Raw genomic sequence first — 21,199 nt, forward strand, 5'->3', positions numbered from 1 at the left:
GCTTCAGAAGTTTTTACTTCAAAGGATGGGAGGACAGAAAAGATGGAAAACCAGGAGCCAATTACCTGAGAGCTCTCTGCTGGAATCTAGAGGGAGATGGAGAAAGGAAGAAGTGAGGCTTTCCTGGGCAACAAATCCCGGAGGATGATGTCTCTCCTAAAGCTGATGGAGAGTCTGTGCTAGTCCTATAGCAGACTCTCTAACCTTCCCGAGTTGCATCCTTGTGTAGAAACGGACGACGCCTGGGGAGAATGTTCACTGTCTTTCCTTGCTTTCTTGATCAGGTCACAGACATAAAAGAGAAACTGAAGCTCTCTAAAAAGGTCTGGTCAGCATTGCCCTACACCATCTGCAAGGACGAGAGTGTGACGGCGGGCACGTCCAACGAAGAGGAATGTTGGAACGGGCACAGCAAAGCCAGGTGAGGGCGGCTCACTATTCTTATGGATGGGGCGTTGCACATCTAGCCCTGGAAAGCTCTCCTGGCACAGCGCTGCAAACCTGTTTATGCAAAAAGCAACGGAGGGTGGAGGGACAAGTCGTCACTTAGCGACAGCTGTTCAGAGTGACAGGTTTGATGATGGGCACCTGGGAGCGCTTACTCTCAAGGTGCCATTAAGCATGGAATCTTTGTTCTGAATGCCTCGCCTCTGGATGAGGACAGAGGGATGGTGACAGATGCCAGGTTACGGATATTCTGAGATCACAAAGAGCTTTTTATGTTCACTTACTGACTTTAAGATAGCAGAGCTATTTTTATCCATAGTTAAATTTGCACGGCTGACTGGTTTTTTTCCATCACAAGTTAAACAGGAAGTGAACATTCAACTGTAATTTTTTTCACCCTTGGAGAAAAAAAAATATTGACGTCTCATTGAAAGGGTTAGGGAAAAAGAAAATGACAGACAGACAACCAGGAAAGCGTTCTCACAGGTTCTGTGCCTTGAAAAGTCCTATTGGAATCTCCTGATGAGAGATGGCTCTGTTCTTATCCTCTGCTCTGCCTTGCCGTCCATTGCTACTGCCACTTGGTATGGAATTTCTGAATTTCTTGATTCAGCCCAGAAATGGGCTTGGCCTGAGTTTTCACAGGGTGGAGAAGTTGGACGGGAGAACTGGCTGGGAGTTGGCAGGCCAGGCAGCCCCCGGGAGAGGAGTCTGCCTGAGCCCTCCTCAGTGGGGATGCAGGTGGGCAGAGCAGCTGGTAAATTGCACTCAAGGAATTTTGGGGGATCAGCCAGCAGGTGGAGAACCTAAGAGTGGGGACTGTCCTGTGGCGTTATTGGGCGGTTTCAAGCATATGAAGTAGCTGTGATGAAAAGGGAACAGGAAGAGTCATAGATATTAAGTTCAGAAGAAGCTGCAGAAGGAAGGGGTGCAAGTGAGGTGCTCCCTGGGTGTAGCTAACTTCTTACACTGCTGAGTTGCATTTTTTAGCATCTATTGGTAATGAGATTATTAGCCGTACTAGAGAGAGCTTAGCAAGCTGTAGACAGCTGTAGAGAAAAGCTCTAAGAGAGCTTAGACAGCTGTAGAAAAAACTGTAATCATTTCAAGTTACCCCCAAATATCAATGTGCAAATCTTAGATCATGAGGGTCCAAGAGGCTATTAATGGTATCAACAACATTCTCCTCAAAAATGCTTAGTAATTTATCAGCGTCCGACCTTTTAGGAAGGAGACCTTGGGCCAGCAAATTCAGCTGTGAATTAACAGCTTCTGTGTCTTTTCCTAATGACTCTACAAAAAGACACTGTAAAGGATGACCAGGTGGCCTAATGCATAAAGTGGTTGATTTTCCGAGCTGCTCTGTTGCCCATCTGTGTTTACCTTTTAGCCTTGGCTAAAACAGCAGCTGTGTTTTCAACTACATTCCCGTGGATAGTCACACAGGTTACTGGATATTAGCGCATATGCAGTGTCTTACAAAAGGAAATATAAAAAAAGGCTTTGGGCAGGGACTGGGGAGCGGACTACATTCCATCAAGAAAATGAATGGGGAAGATAAAGACCATTGAAGTTAGGGCAAAAAGAGGCTGCGATGGTTCAGCCAAGTTCCTCACTGTGTCAGGAGCCGAGACAGGGTAAAACATTAGTCTAAGGTTTGCCGACTAACAAGGGTGAAAGCTGAAATCTCCCAAACCCTAGAGAGTATTCTTTTCACTTTAATACCCTGACTCTAGAGCAAATGACAGATAAATACTGTCCTCCCCAGGTTAGAAGAATAAATGAAACAGAGTCTTCGCTCTGTAAAAGATTTAGCGGGTCTACATTCAGTTCATCAGCAATATTATTAAGCACTCCCTCAACCCAGGCACTGTGCAAGGCTCTGTCAATTAAGTACTATGTGATGGCAGTGGTGTCTGTCAACACATGAAAACGCACAGTGGCTTGAGAGAAGACAGTGGATTTTGGAACTTTAAACACCCTCCTGTTGGACTGTGGGTTGGGAAAGGACCCACATAGGTGGAGACACACCTGGATCAGTACTCAGGGACCAGAGGTCTGTGGGAAGCCATTGGAGGATTTTATGTGGGCGAGGGAAATCATCAAACTTAATGCGATAAAATCATTTGCGTGAATATTCCAGAGTTTAACCCAGTGTATTATTAAAAAGATAAGGCTGTCAAATATTTGTGACTCAAATTATATTTCCATTGAAAAATTACAATTTCAAGGGGTTTTTTTTTTAGTACCTTTCTTTTTATTTATTCCACTGGAATGGAATCTTAATATTATGACTTTATTTATCTATTATTTTTGGCTGCATTGGGTCTTCGTTGCGGTGCGCGGGCTTCTCATTGCGGTGGCTTCTCTTGTTGTGGAGCATGGGCTTTAGGCGCTCAGGCTTCAGTAGTTGTGGCACGCGGGCTCCGTAGTTGTGGCTCGGGGGCTCTAGCGCGCAGACTCAGTAGTTGTGGCGCACAGGCTTAGTTGCTCCGGAGCACGTGAGATCTTCCCGGACCAGGGCTCGAACCCTGGTCCTCTGCATTGGCAGGTGGATTCCCAACAACTGCACCACCAGGGAAGCCCTATAACTTTATATTTAATAACACTGTAAGTAGATAACCAATAAAGATTTGTTAAATTTAATTGAAGCTTTCTTCTCATCCAAATATTAATTGATCGAGGAACACACGAGAAGTTTTCATTAAAAAAAAAAATTCCACTCAACTATTTTGCAAGTTAAAAAATCCGTTTGTAACGCAAGGCAACCTATTTTTTCCCTATTTTTGAAGTACGGCCTTTCAGATCATAGGCCTTCTTAAATGTCTAGGAATACTTGTGAAAAAGAAAGAAAGGTTATTCTTGTCACCCTGTGAAATAAAAGAACCAGAACCTTTATTTTAAAACCAAAAAAATCTATCAAGTGTTTATAGATCTGGAACAGCGATGTCTATTAGCATTGATAGAGATTGTCTGGCGTTTTAAAACTCAAGGCTGTTTTAAAACAGGGATGAGGCTGCCGGTCACTCAGACATTTCTTCCTTTCTTTGTATTTTATCCATCTGATTCCTTCAGCCAGTCTTTGCAGCCCTTTTGTCCTATCTACGTATTTGCCCCGACTTGTCTGCCATTATTCATATTTCCCCTGATTGTTTTCTGCGTGCAGCTCCAAGCTCTCTACTATACTTCCTTGATTCAGAAGCATGCCTATTTCACATGTTAACATTTCTGAAATCAAAACGACTCCTACAGTGGACATGTCCCTTTACTCCAGTATGTATTACTTTCCCAAATAGGTGTTAGTAAATGAATATCACCCGTTGAAATTAATGATGACTTGAAACAAAACAGGATGCACACAGATGCGGCTGCTGTGGTAACCACAGGGTGAAAGCTGCTGTGTTGAGATGACGGTCAAGGGTATGTGAGTAATCGTTCCCCCAGGACATAAACCCACCTTCATCCCCTGCTCCCACCTTTGCCCGTCTCTGGCAGGTCTCACTCTGCTTCAGTAGCGGAGCAGGTCTGGAAACAGGAGGTGAGGTAGAAGGAAGAGACTGTGCCCTCTGAGGGGAGGAAATTGTGGGCGCACCGATGACCCTGTCAGCATGTAAGTCTGCATTTGACAACAAGACAACAGGTGGTCAGCAGAGGCCCTTCCCTGCTTCTCCTTCCCTTGCCAGCCACTGGGACAATTTAAAGACCAGTGCAGTCATGTCTGTGAGAATACGTGGTAAACTCTAAAGCAGTGCTTCTCAAGCGTACAGGCTAAAATCTGGGCGATCTTGTTAAAAATGCGGACTCTGATTCAGGAAGTCTGCGGTGGGCCTGAGATTCTGCATTTCTAACAAGCTTGCTGGAGATGCAGATGTTGTGGGTCCAGGGACCGCAGTTTGAGTAGCGAGGCTCTAAGGCAGAGTTGCCAGATGTAGCACGTTGAAAACAGCAGACACCAAGTGGAACACACTTACACTCAAAAAAGGATTCATTGCTTATCTGAAATTCGGATTTCACTGGCCGTCCTGTATTTTATCTGGCAGCCCTACTTTAAGTTCCTATTAATATGTAAGATGTTCCCTTTTTCAGTTCAGGTGCAAGCCTCAGGGAGCATGTTACAATGTGCTGTTTTCTCTTTGCCTCCAAGGAAACCCTTGATGTTTCCCTTAATGGGCTTGTTCTTATATGAAAACCAACAACAGCGACTGGGTTGGGCAGGTCACGTGGTTCATTTGTAACATCACCCACTAAAGATAGCCAGAGCCCAGGCCAGGTCGAAGTCATCTCAACAATGAATTGTTTAAGCTTCACAAGTGCATCAAGAGAGAATTTTAAGTTGGAAATGCAGCACAGCCTTCATGAGACAGGATATTGTCCACACAAACCTCTGGTCTCTAATGAGATGCCTCTGTGGGCCAAGGATGGATCCGGTCATTACTGGATTCAATTAGTGTCTTAGCTCAGGCTGCTATAACAAAAATACCGTAGACCGGGAGGCTTAAACAGAAATTTCTTTCCTCATAGTCTGGAGGCTAGAAGTCAACAGGGTTGGGTTCTAGTGAGAGCCCTCTTTCGACCTTGTGGATGGCCGCCTTCTTTCTGTGCCCTCACATGGCAGAGAGAGAGGGCTCTGGTCTCTTCCTCTTATAAGGGCACTAATCCCATCATAGGGGCTCCACCTTCAGGACCTCATCTAAACCTAATTACCTCCCCACTACCCCACCTCCGAGTACCATCACATTGAGGGTTAGGGCTTCAACCTATGGCTCTCGGTGGGACACAAAGATTCCGTCTATAGCAGATAATACTCACATCCACACCCTACTTTATCAGAATAGCTAATAAAGAGTTCAGGTCAGTGTCTGTCACTCAAGAAAAGCAACCTCAGGTGCATCGTCCATGACCAGCAGGAAAGTAAGCTGGCAAGTGGAACTTCTCCTCCTTCCATCTCTCACTTACCTAAGCAACGTCTGAGGGAGAAATGAGACTCAGAAACACTCCGACTTAACTCAGGCAAACGGAAGGTGAAAGGAAGCTAAGAAGTAAGGGAGGAAAATCAATAATCATCTAGACAGCCAAAGGGAAAAAAAATTAGAGTCGTGGGACAGGTTACAAATCCAGGCCTCCTAAATCTCCCAGGGTGAACCTAGAGCCCCTTGGAGGACATCAGAGTCATCTGTCACCCCTGAGAAGGGCGTTCCGGGCAGCCGGTGACCGGAATGAGCTGCCTGCACAGGTGCTAGAATGATCTGATGGCAGCAGGCGGGCATAGGCTCAGAAGGAAAGAAAACTTTATGATTAGCACGTAGAGGGTAAAGCACTGTCAGGCAGCAGCAGAAGAAAAACTAAAGCCCTTAGGATGTTCACACAGGCTCTTAACTTTTTGCTCCTAGAGAAGCAGTCTTGCTTCTGAGGACGTAACCGTGTTGAATTACATCATCTGTAACTTCCTTGAGGATTGTGTTCTCTTCATGGGGATCCTTTCTCTAAGCTCATAGGAGTTAAAAGGGAAAGGGGAGTTTGGCGGTCGATGGGATGGGGCAGGAGAAATGCAATGAAAGCCAGTCCGAGGCAAGTCCCTGTAGCACGTGGATCTCATGATAGAACATACACGAATCTCAGTGTCTTCAGGGTTTCTTTAGTCTGTTATATCCAGGCTCTTCCTTCTCTCCCATAAGACTGGTAAAACAGCTTTCTGCTTCTGCTCCTTGTCAACTAGTGTTTAGCCACCACTGTGTCCTTTCTTTAAGATGCTTTCTAGAAGGAGCCCATCAAGATGCCGGCTGAGAGACAACGATTAATTGGATCCATTGGAAACGTAGCTTTTGCTGGGAGCCTCTGCTGTCTTTTAAGTCACCTGATCCTCACAGAAATAACTGTGTACCCCAAGGAAATCCTTCCTGAGGCCAGGAGGTAAATACAATAAGTTGTAAGAAATAGGAAATGTAGAAAAATCTAGAAAATAGGTCAGTCGCTCTCAACAGCCACTGAGTAGATTGACTAAGCAAAGAAACTAGGAAGTCATGAGTGGGTACATTTGAGCAGCTGGCAGAGGGGCAAAATGGTGCGTGGTGCTGAGAAATCTGTCAGAGACAGTGACGTGTGACAGATCTGGCAGGACATTACTGTCTTAGTCTGATTGCGGGGTATGTCCCAAAGCACTCCAGCTGTATTTGAGAGAACTGTAAAATTTTTGATGTAAAACCAGCCAGACAAACACCTGGGGAAAGTGGGAAGTCTGTCTGGGAAGAAAACTGGCAACTGTCCAAGCTGACATTGCTGAAAGCCCACTTCCCTTCTCTGGGATGCTTAAGAGGGAAGACCCCACGAAGGCTGACTGTCCTGAGGGAGAGGGACGCTGCGTGCACCTCCTGGAAGTGATGAAAAGTGTGGCTACAGATGGGAGGAAAGAGGCATGTTGCCGTCGACAGCTCGGCAGCCCTGAGGACTGGCTCGTGGGTCTTCTTTCCCACCCGCCCTGGAGTTTGCGGACTCCAAACTCCCTGGAGTTTGCGGACTTCTTTCTACCAAGAAAGGATGGTTTGGGCAGCTCCTGCCAATGAGCTCAGAACCCACGTCAAAGAATTTACCTTCTGTTCACTAGCACAACCGACGAGCTGTGTGTCCTCCAAGAGTTCCAAACCATTTCATGACACGCATCTTCCAGATGGGAAGAAAGCCACAGCAAATCATTCTTCTGTCCATGAATCCAGGCTTTAAAACTCAGAATTCTGCTGCCGTCAGCCCTCCTAAGAAACAAGTTTGGCATCTGAGGGAGCCCTGTTCACAACCTAATTTTATAAGAATGCATTGCAATTGCTTAGTGTATTATATTTGTCAAGCATTTTCATATACTTTCACTTAATATGGCAGCTTATGAAACAAATAAGGTAAGAATTATCCATATAAATATAAAAATAATTATATAAGCGATACAATTCTATATACTACTATATATATATATGTATATATATAGTAGCTAAGTGACTTACCCATGATTACACTGCTGGGTCCCAAAGAGATCTCAGGTGCCCTGGGTCAACCTCTGTGTCTTTGACCATATCTTGGTGTCACATCTCTTTGAAGTACCTAATGCCACAGACAACTCCAGCTCAAAAGTCTTCAAGAATTTATAAATCCACTTAAAACATAAAGTCACAGTAGGTTTTGAATAATTCCACTTTGCAGTCAGGAAAAAATGGAGAGGGAAAAAGTAATAGACGTCAAGAACTTTAGAAAAGTCTACTTAAAACTTAGATTTTTTTAAACTGTGGTAAAACATACACAACGTAAATTTTACCATTTCAGCCATGTTTTAAGTGTAGAGTTGAGTGGCATTAAGTACATTCACATGGTTGTGCAATCATCACCACCATCCATCCGCAAACATTTTTATCTTCCTTAACTAAAACCCTACACCCATCAACAATAACCCCCTACACCTCCCTCCCACCAGCCCCCGTCCACCACCATTCTACTTTCTGTCTCTATGAATTTGACTATTTCAGGTACCTTACGTAAGTGATATTATACAACATACGTCCCTCTGTGATCGGCGTACTTCACTTAGCGTGATGTCTTTAAGATTCATCGAGGTCAGCATGTGTCAGAATGTCCTTCCTTTTTAAGGCTGAGTTATGATATGTATAGACCACATTTGTTTATCCATTCATCTGTCAAGATACTTGGGTTGCTTCCACCTTCTGGCTGTTGTAAATAACGCTGCTGTCAACATGGGTGTACAAATATCTGTTTGAGTCCTTGCTTTCAATTCTATTAGATATATACCCAGAAGTGGAATTGCTAAATCATATGATAATTCTATTTTTACTTCTTTGAAGAACTGCCATACTGTTTTCCAAAGCGCTGCACCATTTTACATCCCCTCTAGCCATGCAGAAGAGTTCCCATTTCTCTACGCTCCACTGATTCTGAGCCCATTCATGAGCCCATTCTGAGTGCTCTGGGTCGGGAATGCCTGCTGTGCTGACCCGGTCACTCATCACTCATAGCAAGCTCCACAGAAATTTCCTCCACCAGGACTCCTTCTGGGTTGAAGGCTTCTCGTTGTCCCCTCACCAGGCAGAAGGGGCTGGGAAGCCCTGTGCATCCTCCTTTATAAAGGTTCTAGCCCCAATCAGGAGCACAGAGCCCTCTAGATCAAATGCCTTGCCTTCTAATACTATCACCTTGGGCATCAGGTTTTCAACATGTAGATTTTGGGAGAACACAAACGTGCAGACCATCGCAGATGTGAAGATAAAAAATTCTGCAAAACTGCTGAAGATTTAGACTCTACACATGGTCTTACAAAATAGAAGGTAACCAAAATGGGGAAGCTATGCTTCACTATTCCCGGATTCCACTCACTTTCCATACCACAGCATGAGGTATTGGCAAACAGTGACACCCCTCCAATTTGTCCTCATTTCTGGGTTCTCCCTGCCCCACGTAAATGTGCAGCCTGCCTCAGAACCTGGACTCTCTGTAGCAAGATTCTCCTCCCTTTCCATGTCTCCCAGACTATGATGGTGCAAAAATAGAGCGCCCTCAAGCCAAAGAGCTGGTGCAAAATCTAATAAAGGGAAGAATATTATGGGCTCAAAGATGCGTCCATTCTTGCAGGATATGAGCGTTATGTAAAGAGATCAGACAAGAGAAGCAGCAAATAAATGGGCTGGTGCTGAACTGGGCTTCCATTGATGCCCCAGGCTGCACTCTGGACATCCACAGATTTGGCCTCAGGATGTACCCCTGGTGTGACAAAATGGCCATTTTCTTTTTCAACTGTGTTTTTCGGTTTAAGTTTCCATATTGTCTCTAAAGTTCCCCTTTGAATACACTAAAGGAGAAAAGGTTCTCGAGGACATGGGTGCATTGTTACTTGCTTTTATTGTAAGTAGCTGAGCGTCAGCAGGTACAGTTCGAGGCTGGGTTTCTTTGGCAGTCTTGTATTGTTCCTGCGTGCTCAGACTCCCAAGGGTGGCATTCCCATGTAAGCTATCGCAGTCAGCTTCTGATAAATGACTCTCGGCTAGCCGTGCCGTGCGCACAGCGGCTGAAAGAAACAAAGCCCTCCTCTGACTCAGCATAGGTACAGCGGCAGGGACCATTGTTCAGAAGGTCCAGGGGCAACACCAGAGCCCATGGGCACCTTTCAGCCCCTCTCAGCTCCTGTGCCAGCAAAGGCTGGACTGCCCTTGTATTTTTTATTCCGATGGGCTTTACTGATTAGGTAGAGCTCACGCAGCCAAGCACATATAATTGAGTGTCAATGACAGTCAATCCAATGTCATATTTTAAAACTTATATCAGGAAGAAAATCTCAGAATCTAACAGAATTTTATTGGTTTACCAGATATATTAAAAGGCAACAAAAACATCACTCTTTACTGCAAAAATAAAGAAATATAGTTCCATGACTCTTTCATTTCAATTAGGACATTTTTTAGGGCAGTAAATACTGTGAAGTTCTATGGAAAAGAATTTGCAATGTGTTCTGTGTGCTTTATTATTCATTGTGTAGTATACATCATGAAGTCAATTTTATTCAAGATATGGATGAAGACATGGAGCTTATTCTGGGACTTCTGATTTAAAATGAGTAAACCGGGCTTCCCTGGTGGCGCAGTGGTTAAGAATCTGCCTGCCAATGCAGGGGACACGGGTTCGAGCCCTGGTCTGGGAAGATGCCGCAGAGCAACTATGCCTGTGCGCCACAACTACTGAGCCTGCGCTCTAGAGCCTGCGAGCCACCACTACTAAGCCCGCGAGCCACAACTACTGAAGCCCGCACACCTAGAGCCCGTGCTCAGCAACAAGAGAAGCCACCGCAATGAGAAGCCCGCGCACCACAAGGAAGAGTAGCCCCTGCTCTCCGCAACTAGAAAAAGCCCACACACAGCAACGAAGACCCAGTGTAACCAAAATTAAATAAATAAATTTTAAATAAATAAAATGGGTAAACCATGCAAGGCAGAAATAGAGACACAGATATAGAGAACAAACATAGGGACACCAAGGGGGGAAAGCGGGGGGAGGGGTGGCAGTGGTGGTGTGATGAATTGGGAGATTGGGATTAACATATATACACTAATATGTATAAAATAGATAACTAATAAGAACCTGCTGTATAAAAAAATTAAATTTAAAATAAAATAAAATGGTAAACCCATTCATGCACAAATACATCATGCATAAGATTTCAACACCTGAAATATGGCTTAAATATAAAAGTTTCTTTGTGTGTTTCTATTTCTTCTTTTGGAGGCTGATGGATAGAGCCTTTGGTTTCAGAAAATTGGAAAATAACCTGCGGGAAGGGGAAGAATTTTAAGCATAAGTATATTGTACGAGAAAATGTAAATAGGAAGGACAAAATAGAGGAAGGGAAGTTTTTTCGGCTTTCAAACAACACTAAGAAAGGCAGTAAAAGAGTGATAATGATAGCAGTTAGGCAGGTCTGCTCCAGCCTTATCAGATGCTTAGGCTGGATGTTCTGACTCACTTTGAGATCCACTCTTCACCCCTGCACCTTGGTCTGTGCCCTGCAGGAAAACCTCTACAGACTGCATCACCTGGGTATCCTTTCCTGTTGGCTTCCAGTTGGGTTCAGCCAATGGGAGGCACCAGCCAGAGGTCAGAAGGAGGGACTAGAGAGGTCAGGGTATCATTCCCTCCGCTCCCTCCCTGAGGGGCCTTGGTTTGGCAGTTGCAGTGTCTTCTGGCTGCATTGCATGGTTTCAGATCTCACGCATTCTGCTAACGGCTCCATCCCCTCTGGCCCTCCTGCTGTTGCCAGCCCCAGGGTTCTTTGTGACATTGGTTGGTTTCCTTCAACCCTGTTCACACCTTTGTAAACAGTCTCTTCTTTAAACTCTCTTTATTGCTCCTTTGAGTGTGCCATGTGTTTCTTACCGGGACACAGACAAACATAGTGCCTTTGTAGGAATTAGAAGAGGATGCCCAGATGGGAATATGAAGGTTTAGTATACTATCGTCTCTACTTTGGTGCATGCTAAAATTTTCTAAAATAAAAAGATTCCCACAAAGGAGAAGAAAAGGAAAGGAAAAGGAAAGAAAAAGGCACCCCTTTTGGTGGATGGTGCCCTGCACGGGCACTCGGGCTGGATTTCAGCCCCAGCTCCCTCCCTCGGCAGATGACTTTGTGCGGTGACCAAAATGCCCTGCCGAACTTGGAAGCCCTACAGAAAAGTGGGCAGATCCCTAAAAACTGGAAAACATCTCAAAGAGAAAGTGAGGATTGACCTGGGGCTTTAAAGATATTTAAAACTTGAACGGGAAAGTTCTTTGCCGGCAAAGATAAGATGGATCCAGGGAGGAGATTCCATAAGGCAAGGAGGGTACCTTGAAGGGAGTGTTGCAGCCTAAGAAAGTAGACAGGAGGTGGAGATGGGCTTGGATTGCTGAGCCATAAAGTGTGAATTGTAGCTTATGATCAACCAGGCAATATGGTGCAGTGTTTGGGCACGTGGGCTCTGAAGTTAGATCCATTAGCTCGGTGACTCTGCACAGTTACTTATCCTCACTAAGTCTCAGTTTTCTATTACACAAACGGGGCTGAAATAGTACCTACCTCCTAGACTTGCTGGGAGACTGAAGTTTTCTTTTGTTGTTTTTTTTGTTTTTTTTTTTTTTTTTTTTGCGGTCCGCGGGCCTCTCACTGTTGTGGCCTCTCCCGTTGCGGAGCACAGGCTCCGGACGCGCAGGCTCAGCGTCCATGGCTCACGGGCCCAGCCGCTCCGCGGCATGTGGGATCTTCCCGGACCGGGGCACGAACCCGCGTCCCCTGCATCGGCAGGCGGACTCTCAACCACTGCGCCACCAGGGAAGCCCGAAAGCAATATTTTAAGAAGGTTACCCAGACAGCTTGTGAAGGTTGTGCTAGAACGGAAAGATGAGAACGAGGAAGTCCCTTTGAGGCTGCTGTAGCAGCGTGCGCCCCAACACTCCAGTAAGGGGCACCAGAAATGGGAAAGAAGCCAAAGGCGCGAGAGCCTTGTGAGAAGAGTAAGAGGACAGCCGCATCTCCCTCTGGGAAGATGTATGCCTTGTTTTCACCGTTTGGCCCTTTTTTCCAGGAACCGAGCCCGAGTTTTGCCAACGTTTGGGCTCACTTTTAGAAACAACGTGGCAGAATCTGGTCTCGAGGTCGCTCCTGCTTCACCCTCCCCTGTCCTCCCTCTCTGCCCGGCAGATACTTGCCTGAGATCATGAACGATGGGCTGACCAACCAGATCAACAACCCCGAGGTGGACGTGGACATCACGCGGCCCGACACGCTCATCAGACAGCAGATCATGGCTCTCCGTGTGACGACCAACAAACTGAAGAACGCGTATAACGGCAATGACGTCAACTTCCAGGACACGAGTAAGAGAGCCTTTACCAGCACCTGTAACCTCCAGAGTGAAAGCCGTTATAGATGATTATACCATAATTTGTCTTTTGTTTAAAGAATTTGTTTTTAATTTTTATTTTATATTGGAGTATAGTTGATTAACAGTGCTGTTAGTTTCAGGTGTACAGCAAAGTGATTCAGTGTGTATCTATTCTTTTTCAAATTCTTTTCCCATAGAGGTCATTAGAGGATTGGGCAGAGTTCCCTGCGCTATAGAGTAGGTCCCTGTTGGTTATCCATTGTAAATATAGCAGTGTGTACATGTCAATCCCAAACTCCCTAACTATCCCTCCGCCCCCACGCCTTCCCAGCCCACCACCCCCATAACCGTAAGTTCATTCTCTAAGTCTGTGAGTCTGTTTCTGTTCTGTAAATAAGTTTATTGTGATTTTTCTTTAAGAGCAGTGTGCACCTCGGCTCTTCTGTGTCATTCTTACCCCATCTGCAAAGCTATTTATGGTCCTTGGGGCAGAGAGCTCTGCTCTGCGGAACTTAGGATACTACTAAAATCATAACTGCTCTTAAGGAATGGTTTCAGTGGCTGACATTCAGCTATACTAAAGCTAAAACTGAGTTTTGTCTGCCAGTTGATCCACTACTGATAAGGTAGCAAAGTAATGCTTTCCCTTTCTCCTTTCCCCATCGGCATTTACGTCTCTGCCTGAAACTCCCATCCCTCCTCCCAACCACCAAGGGAAGAATATTCTCAAGACTGCTCACTCAGACAAGGCTGGGAAGGAATCCCTGTTGTATCACTTCAGAACTGAGGTCTTGAACAAATTATCTCTTGAGTCTCAGGTTCTTCTTCTATAGGATGGGAAGCATTCCTGAATAAGGATCGTTGGGAGGTTGATTTGAGGCTGTGTGTAAAGGAGCTCAGATGATATCTCATGTGCCATGGAATCAACTGCATCAGTTCTTTCTCCTTCTCCAGTCATGCCCGTACACGACCCACTGACGTTTGTATCTGAAATCTTGAGAAAAATAGTAAAATGCTGAAGTAATATTACACATGACTGTTTTATTCAAGATCACAGAATATCAGAAGTGATTTGAAAGACTACTGAATGCACATCAGATGAAACTAACTAGACTTGGGTTTGTCTAAGTGGTTTCTAGATGCGTAAAGGCAAGGTTCTTTTTGTTTTGTTGTTTTATATATTATAAAAGAATATATTCTCTAGAAGAATATATATATTCTTATGTATTTTATAGATATATATATATATATATATATATATATATATATATATATATATATATTCTTCTAGAGAGAGTTCTTGGGAAAAGATTTCTTGAACTTAAGATGTGGAGTTGCCAGTGATCCTGTAATTTGGTCACTGAAGCAAAGGATGACGCTTGTGTGCTTGAATTAATGAGACAGAAAGAAACAAGTTACAGACGGAAGACATGAAGTCATCTGAGTCTTAACCATCCTTCTACTGAGTTGTCCCCTGCAGAAAACTTTTCATGCTTAATTCCCTTTTAAATAACTCAAAAATTAACTTTCTAAGTGCAGGATAATTGCCAACCTGATAGACTTGCTGTAAACTTTCTCAAGTCCTCCCATTATTTCTCTTTCTCTTTACTAAACCTCTCCTCCCCTCTTCAGAAGAGTAAATTACACGAGGTTTTAGCCTTTGCTGCTTCTCCCCTGCTCATTCCTTAGCTTCACTCCTCTCAATTTATCTTTTGTGTCTTATCTATCTAATATAATAAAACGCTTTATTACCTAGAGAATGACTATTGGAATAAATAATTCAAGATACAGAAGAATTAGTTGATATTGGCCTTGGTTCTGTCTCCTCTCTGACCTAAGGAGATTGTATGCATGTCAAACTGCAAAGCTTAGGGAACGTCCTCGAGGAGATATCTTGCTCCATTTCCCCTGAAAAGAAAATAAAAATCAGCAACACTTAAGACCATCACTTTGCTCTAACCCCAGCACCGAACTTGGCCTCCTGCATTAGGATAGTGTCTGTCATATAAACCACCATCACACCTCATAGTCATCATCACCCTTATTGCTTTCGACATGTAAAAAATCGCCCCTTAAATACCTGCATTTGTGATTCCTTTCAGAAAGAGATGGGGCCATTATTTTTCTCAACTAGATTCTCTTGTCATTATTTGCATACCACATTTTTAATATTCGAAATCACCTTAGTAATATCTTTGTAAAGGTTATATTACTTCTTGTTCATAATACCAGTGTTTAATATAATTCCCTTAGCAATTGTGGTATCTCTGAATTTAATTAATGGGCATTTTCCCCCTTGCAAGGCCACTAAAGATAAATGAGAGAAAATGTTAAGAGCCTGGTATAGTGTATTCAGGTGATCTTATGTGGTATTTAGATGTCACATTTTAAAAATAAATTACACTGAGTTGAGCCGTGCTTACTGGGGGGACATTGGAAGGTCCCTGCATTACCTGGCTTTGCTTAAGTAGCGTCTAGCAGCCAAGATGATGCCAGTCTTTCGGAGCAGCTCAACATGGACATCACCGTTTCAGGCCAGCAGGGAGACATTTGGGGCTATTGAATGGACTCATTGAGCAAGGAGGGGAAGTAGCAAACAGCCTTTCCAGGTATACAGTTTCCTAAGCCCTGCTAGGAACATTATCTCACTTACACCCTATAACAATTCAATGAAATAGATACGATTATTCTCATTTTTACAGGTGAGCACGCAGAGCCCGGTGAGACTCACTGGCTTGCCCTAATTCATTTAAATAAAAGACAGCAGGTCAAAACCTAGGTCGTCTTTGCCGTAGGAACCACATTTCTTCCATCAGGCATCATTGCGCACACTGGCTTTGGTGCCCTCACGCGTTTTATCGGGGGGTTTTCACGTATCCTCAACAAGGTGAATGTTATTGTCAGTAGCTATGGAGTTGGGGAAACTGAAAGAAGTTGAAGAAACTGCCCAAGGCATATTTAATAATGCAATACGTATTTATTGTGAACCTGCTATGCGCCAGGGGCCATTAAAGCCGATGGGGATACAGAAATGAACAGTATGCACAACGTGTCCGCTCTCCCCCCAGAAGTATACATGCTCATGGAGGGAACAAGAAAGTAAATAATAGAGTTGCAAATGGTGATAAGTACTTTTACATAGGTAGTAATGGATGAAGACTTAACTGGACCCAGATCTGAGATAAAGCGTTTAAGAACCATGAAGGAACCAAGCAGTCAGAAGTGGGAATAGAGAAAGCTCAGAAGGCATATGAGGCAGGCAGGGACGATGCCAGGCTAAGACAGCATACTAAGTGGACAGCTGGGCATTGGTTTTCAAGCGCGGAATGGCAAACTTCTTCTGTAAAGAGCTACGTATCGAATATGTTCAGCTTGGTCAGAAATACAGACACAGACGTCTCTATTAACACTGTGTTTCGGGGACTTCCCTGGCGGTCCACTGGGTAAGACTCTGCACAGGGCACGAGTTCCATCCCTGGTTGGGGAACCAAGATCCCACATGCCTCGCGGTGCGGCCAAAAATAAAAAAATAAAAATGAAACACTGTGTTTCAGATGTCTATTTAGATACAGTCCACCCACACATCACAAACCTGCCCATTACAAACAAACCCATGGGGGTGGAGTGGAGTGGAGGACCCTTGGGTGGGGAGACGTCCCCTGCCACCTCCGTGTCCAAATCTCACGTGTGCCCCCACTCTTTGCTAGACTGGGTCTAACTCTCCTTTTCAATCTGTCCGCACCAGGTGATGAATCCAGCGGCTCAGGGAGTGGCAGTGGGTGCATGGATGATGTGTGTCCTACGGAGTTTGAGTTTGTCACCACAGAGGCGCCGGCAGTGGATCCTGACAGGAGAGAAGTAGACTCTTCTGCGGCCCAGCTGGGACACTCGCTCCTCTCAGGATCTCTCGTCTGCATCGCCCTGGCGTGGCAGAGACTGTGCAGATAATCCTGGGATTTTGGTCAGATGAAACTGCATTTTAGCTATCTGAACGGCCAACTCCTTTTCTTACACTCTTGGACAATGGACCATGCCACAAAAGCTTACCGTTTTCTATGAGAAGAGAGCAGTACTGCGCTATGCCTCCCTTTTTGTTTTCCCAAAGAGTACTGGGTGCCAGACTGGACTGCTTCCTCTTTCCTTCAGCTATCATCTGTGGGAAACTTGTTTATTCTAGAGAATTCTTACTCAAATCTTTCGTACCAGGAGATTTTCTTACCTTCATTTGCTTTTATGCTGCGGAAGTGAAGGAATCTCACGTTGTGAGTTTTTTATTTTTTTCCCCATTTAAAAAATAATAGGAAGAAAATAATTTTCCTTGCAAAATCAGGCCAAACCCCAAGACAACTGCATTTTCAACAAAGAAGCAAACGAGAAAAATAAAAGAGCTGTAACGCTGTAAGTTCGGCATTCCCAGCCAACTCCCAGTGTAAGCTTTTCTGTGACAAATCAGGTTTACAAAATGCTCATGCGGAGGTTTGAAATTTTTTTTAATGTAGTGAAAATACACTGTTGTCTTGGAGGTCTTGCGCGCTAACCATACAACGCCAAGCTGATTCAGAGGTACTGATAGGAAATTTAGAATTCCATCTTTAATCGGAGAGTAAAATGTGCTACAACTCAGCTCCTCTATCTCACCCTGCCCGATTTCAATTTCAGTAATTCTCTTAACGTCTGACCACTGTATCCAATTTGGCACGGATTTTTCCCTTCATCTCCAGTTACTAGTGGACGCCCTCATGAATTCATCTTCCTCAAGGGTCTGAAATGAAAATAATCTTCAACCATACAATTGCTTTGCTTTAGCCACAGGCTTGACGTGAATTAGATGTTTCTGCCCCGTGCTCATTACCCTCCCAAAAGAAGAGTTCCTTTAATGAACCGATAAATAATTAGATCCATAAGTGAGTTTTCATTTTAACTATTTGCTTTGTGTCAGTTGGTTTCTGCATCACAAGGGCATTCTCTTACAAAATAACTCACAACAACGACAAAAAAGTCAAGACAAAAAAATATATATATAGTATTGACATGGAGATTTCTTTCACTTTTTTAGTCTTAGTATGATCATCTATTTTTATATCTATATATATATATAAATCACAGATTTTAACTTCTTAATTCCAAGCTCAGGGTTGACACACCTTTGTAACGAAAATGTTTTGTCAACCAGCTCTTCTTGTTTTGTGCTGCTCAGAGAAGGGATTCCTCAATGATCTGTGAGCACCAAGAATCCAGAAAGAGAACTTTTTACGTATCTAGCCGTCCATTTATTAGAAGTTTGCCAGGGCACACCCTTCTCACACGAGCGTGTTTTGTCCTGGGTGCTCCAGACTGTATCGAACGCATGGGCAGAGCCGTGGGTGTGCAGAGCTTTACCGGTCATGGAAACCGTACGCGCAAGGAATGCGATTCACACAAAACCATTGCTTTCGGTACAACGCCTTCAGCCTAGGATTCCTGCTTGGCACTTGGAGAAATATTCTAATTCAAGAGGCTGATTTGGAGCCTCACTGACCCGCCAGGTGTGCCAAAGCCAGGCGTTATGATCCTCCTGACAGAGAGAAGCAAAACAAACTAACCTGGGGCTTTATGAATACCGTTGGCTATCCGTGTGTTTTTTGGTTTTTATGATGTATCTGGGGTTGGGAAAAGTAATGTTTCAAGACACCGTAGTATGCTAGTCACACGTTAATTAACCCATTGGCAGTCATGACACATCAATGGTATTTTTCAATCTCCGTACTCATCAAAATTATGATTAGTTATTGGTTTAGTCGTCACATTTAGGTAGAACACATGCGGTACAATAGTATTAAGTGTACTTGAGCACTTTTGCAAAACAAAGTATTTAGAAGCATCTATTGTTATTGTATGCCTAACGAAATACGGAACGTAGGATTCTGAGAGATTTTGTGGCATCTTTTCACTTAAATCTTTATGAAATTGACACAATCTAATTCAGCATTACATACTTCTAGCAAACCGTTCATTTCACCGCCAGGCTTTGGCTTCCTGTCACCAATGACACATAAAACATCTCCATGAAGGACCAGTCATTTATGTTGCTCATTGTGTCGTATGTTCAGAAATCAGTATTGTCTTTCTCCAGTAATTAAGGTGCAATACATATTAAATCAATCTTGATTTTCCAAAACATTTGAGTCATAACTTGTTTTCATAGCTTTAAGCTCCAAGTCTTTCCTTTTAAAAATAGATCTGCGTTGTTTTCTGTGAAATAGATCAGAATGCCTTGTTTTCCCTGTACTTTCACCCCCAAAGGGTTTTGTGCATGTATGTGAATACACATTATATTAATGAATGTGAACCCGTGTTCTATAAACACTAACCACACAGACAATATATAAACGCCTGTTTCCTTTGTTTCCACACCTTCGTTATCAATACTATTCGTATTGGTGAGCTATAGTGACCTATAGGAGCCAGGCAGAGAACTGAAATCACGGTCAGTTAATGATGCCACAGTATCAGTCACCCACATGGATGCGGTCAAAATATTATTGAAATTGTACTTCCTGGTTTTTATCATCATCCTACTATCTCATATGATTTTCAGACTAATTTCACATAGGAATTTTTTGTGCCCTAAGGGAATTAGTTTAATCTAGTTAACCCATTTCAGTAAGTATTTTGGAATCTCCCCCTCCCCTCACCAAGTTAATTTCTCTCGTTTTAGCATAGTGATAGGGGATGCAGTGATGCTCCATTATTTTTCCTGACCTGTCCTCGTTTGCTTTGATGTCCCCTAAGTTTCTGTAATCACATCACAACCTCTGTTATGAGTAGAGAGGGATGGGCTCACTGCAATTGGATGCTAGGAACTGTTGGGTGGTGCTTATAACTGCAAACACTTAGCTTATTGAAGTGCCTCTATTTACATGTTCTTTAGTTATAATATGTATTTTTCTAACAGAAATACACGTCTGTAACTGGTGTATATTATACTTTGTATACGTTATAACGAAAGCTAAACAGAGGCTAAAGTCTTTAGCAGAGAAGAATAGATTGCAAATTCACGAGTTTGAGCTCCACTTATGGTTCTGTGTTGAGCGACAGCCACGACAGCCTTCTCTCGTTCGAATGAAGGTCAAGTCGGGACTTTGATTAGAGCCATCATAGAACATTGGCACTAGCAATCTGACTCCCTTACAGTGACTTACCCAGATCGATATCTCGTGTTCCCTGCTTTAGTTGTAAGGGATAGATAATACTACTTTGTCTACACTGAAGAACACGACTATTCATTGATGAGCAGTAGGAATTATAAAAGTAGCGTTCTATAAATCAGACACACTGAAAATATTATTGGACGCAGAAGCCTGATATTTAATTTATATTCCCTGCTGCAGACATTAGCCTACTTTAATTCTTTAGCCATTACGTATGTGTTTTGGCTACACACTGAACACCAACTGAAGTCCCCAAGGAGGAATAAAACTGAGCAACTCCTGAGTTGTGATTCTTTTACTACTTCTCTTCGCAAGGCTAATTATCAGGTGGTTTGATTAAAGGTGGAAGGGTTAGCAAATGCAAGTTTTGACTTATCCAAAACTTGCAGAAACTTAAACTCATTTTCATTTACTTACAGTCACTAACAAATCTGATTTCTAACTTTAAAAAAAAAAAAAAGGGAGGGGAGGGGCACTTTAGCTTTGCCAACAGAAGAGTAAGGAGACCATAACTTACAAATTTGCAATGTGTTCCTCCTCGGTGGAGACATTAGCCAGTGTTTAGTTTTAGGCCAAGTTCTACAAAGAAAGTATTGATCTGTATGCATTCTGGAGCCTTGCTATATAACACAGTTTGCTACAGCACAGGGCTCAGCCTAGCATGGGGCTCTCTGAGCCTCAGTGAAAAGTTGAAAAGTACTGGAATCTTTGACATTGCCTTGTAATGAGGTACTTCTGTGAAAAGACACCTCAAGATGGCGTAGTAGTGAGGTCTCTGTGTGCATATGCAAACATATGTGCAGGACAAATGTGTGCACCAAACCTAAAATTTTATGTGACTGTCAAATGAATATTATTTGGGTTAAGTTTTTTTCATTTCTGATTTGGATAGAAAATTGCTATTAATCCTGTATTAAAATAGTTTTTAAAAATCTACCAGTGCCCTCTCTGCATTTTCTTAATTATTGTCATAGTCTAAATTTCAGAGCTTTTGAATTTTTTTTGTTTGAGAACTTTTTAGAAGCTGCAATATTTTTTTTTAAAAAGAGAAGAAAGGGAACCATAGATTTAAATCAGCACCACTCACCTAAGTACACTTGGCCTTTAGAACTTTAGAACATTTAGAGCTTTCCAAACATGTATGGAAGATACTATACCTCTCTT

General features: G+C 43.3%; 1 protein-coding gene and 1 long non-coding RNA gene across 2 annotated transcripts in view; one reads left to right on the plus strand and one right to left on the minus strand.

Annotated features, from left to right (window-relative positions):
- Nucleotides 1–20,971, plus strand: part of GPC6 (glypican 6) — a 1,093,791-nt gene extending 1,072,820 nt beyond the window's left edge. Inside the window, exons 7-9 of the mRNA XM_032611614.1 lie at nucleotides 285–421; nucleotides 12,662–12,837; nucleotides 16,591–20,971. Coding sequence (XP_032467505.1) covers nucleotides 285–421; nucleotides 12,662–12,837; nucleotides 16,591–16,793 — 516 coding nt within the window. The 3' untranslated portion in view covers nucleotides 16,794–20,971. The remainder of the gene's footprint in view (nucleotides 1–284; nucleotides 422–12,661; nucleotides 12,838–16,590) is intronic.
- Nucleotides 5,958–7,539, minus strand: LOC116743256. Its single transcript, XR_004346712.1, has 3 exons — nucleotides 7,437–7,539; nucleotides 7,035–7,193; nucleotides 5,958–6,344 (listed from the first exon to the last, which is right to left on the minus strand). It is a non-coding gene; the product is annotated as an uncharacterized LOC116743256 (long non-coding RNA).
- Nucleotides 20,972–21,199: the final 228 nt, after the last annotated feature.

This window comes from Phocoena sinus, chromosome 18 (assembly GCF_008692025.1).
Source record: "Phocoena sinus isolate mPhoSin1 chromosome 18, mPhoSin1.pri, whole genome shotgun sequence".
Classification (NCBI taxonomy): domain Eukaryota; kingdom Metazoa; phylum Chordata; class Mammalia; order Artiodactyla; family Phocoenidae; genus Phocoena; species Phocoena sinus.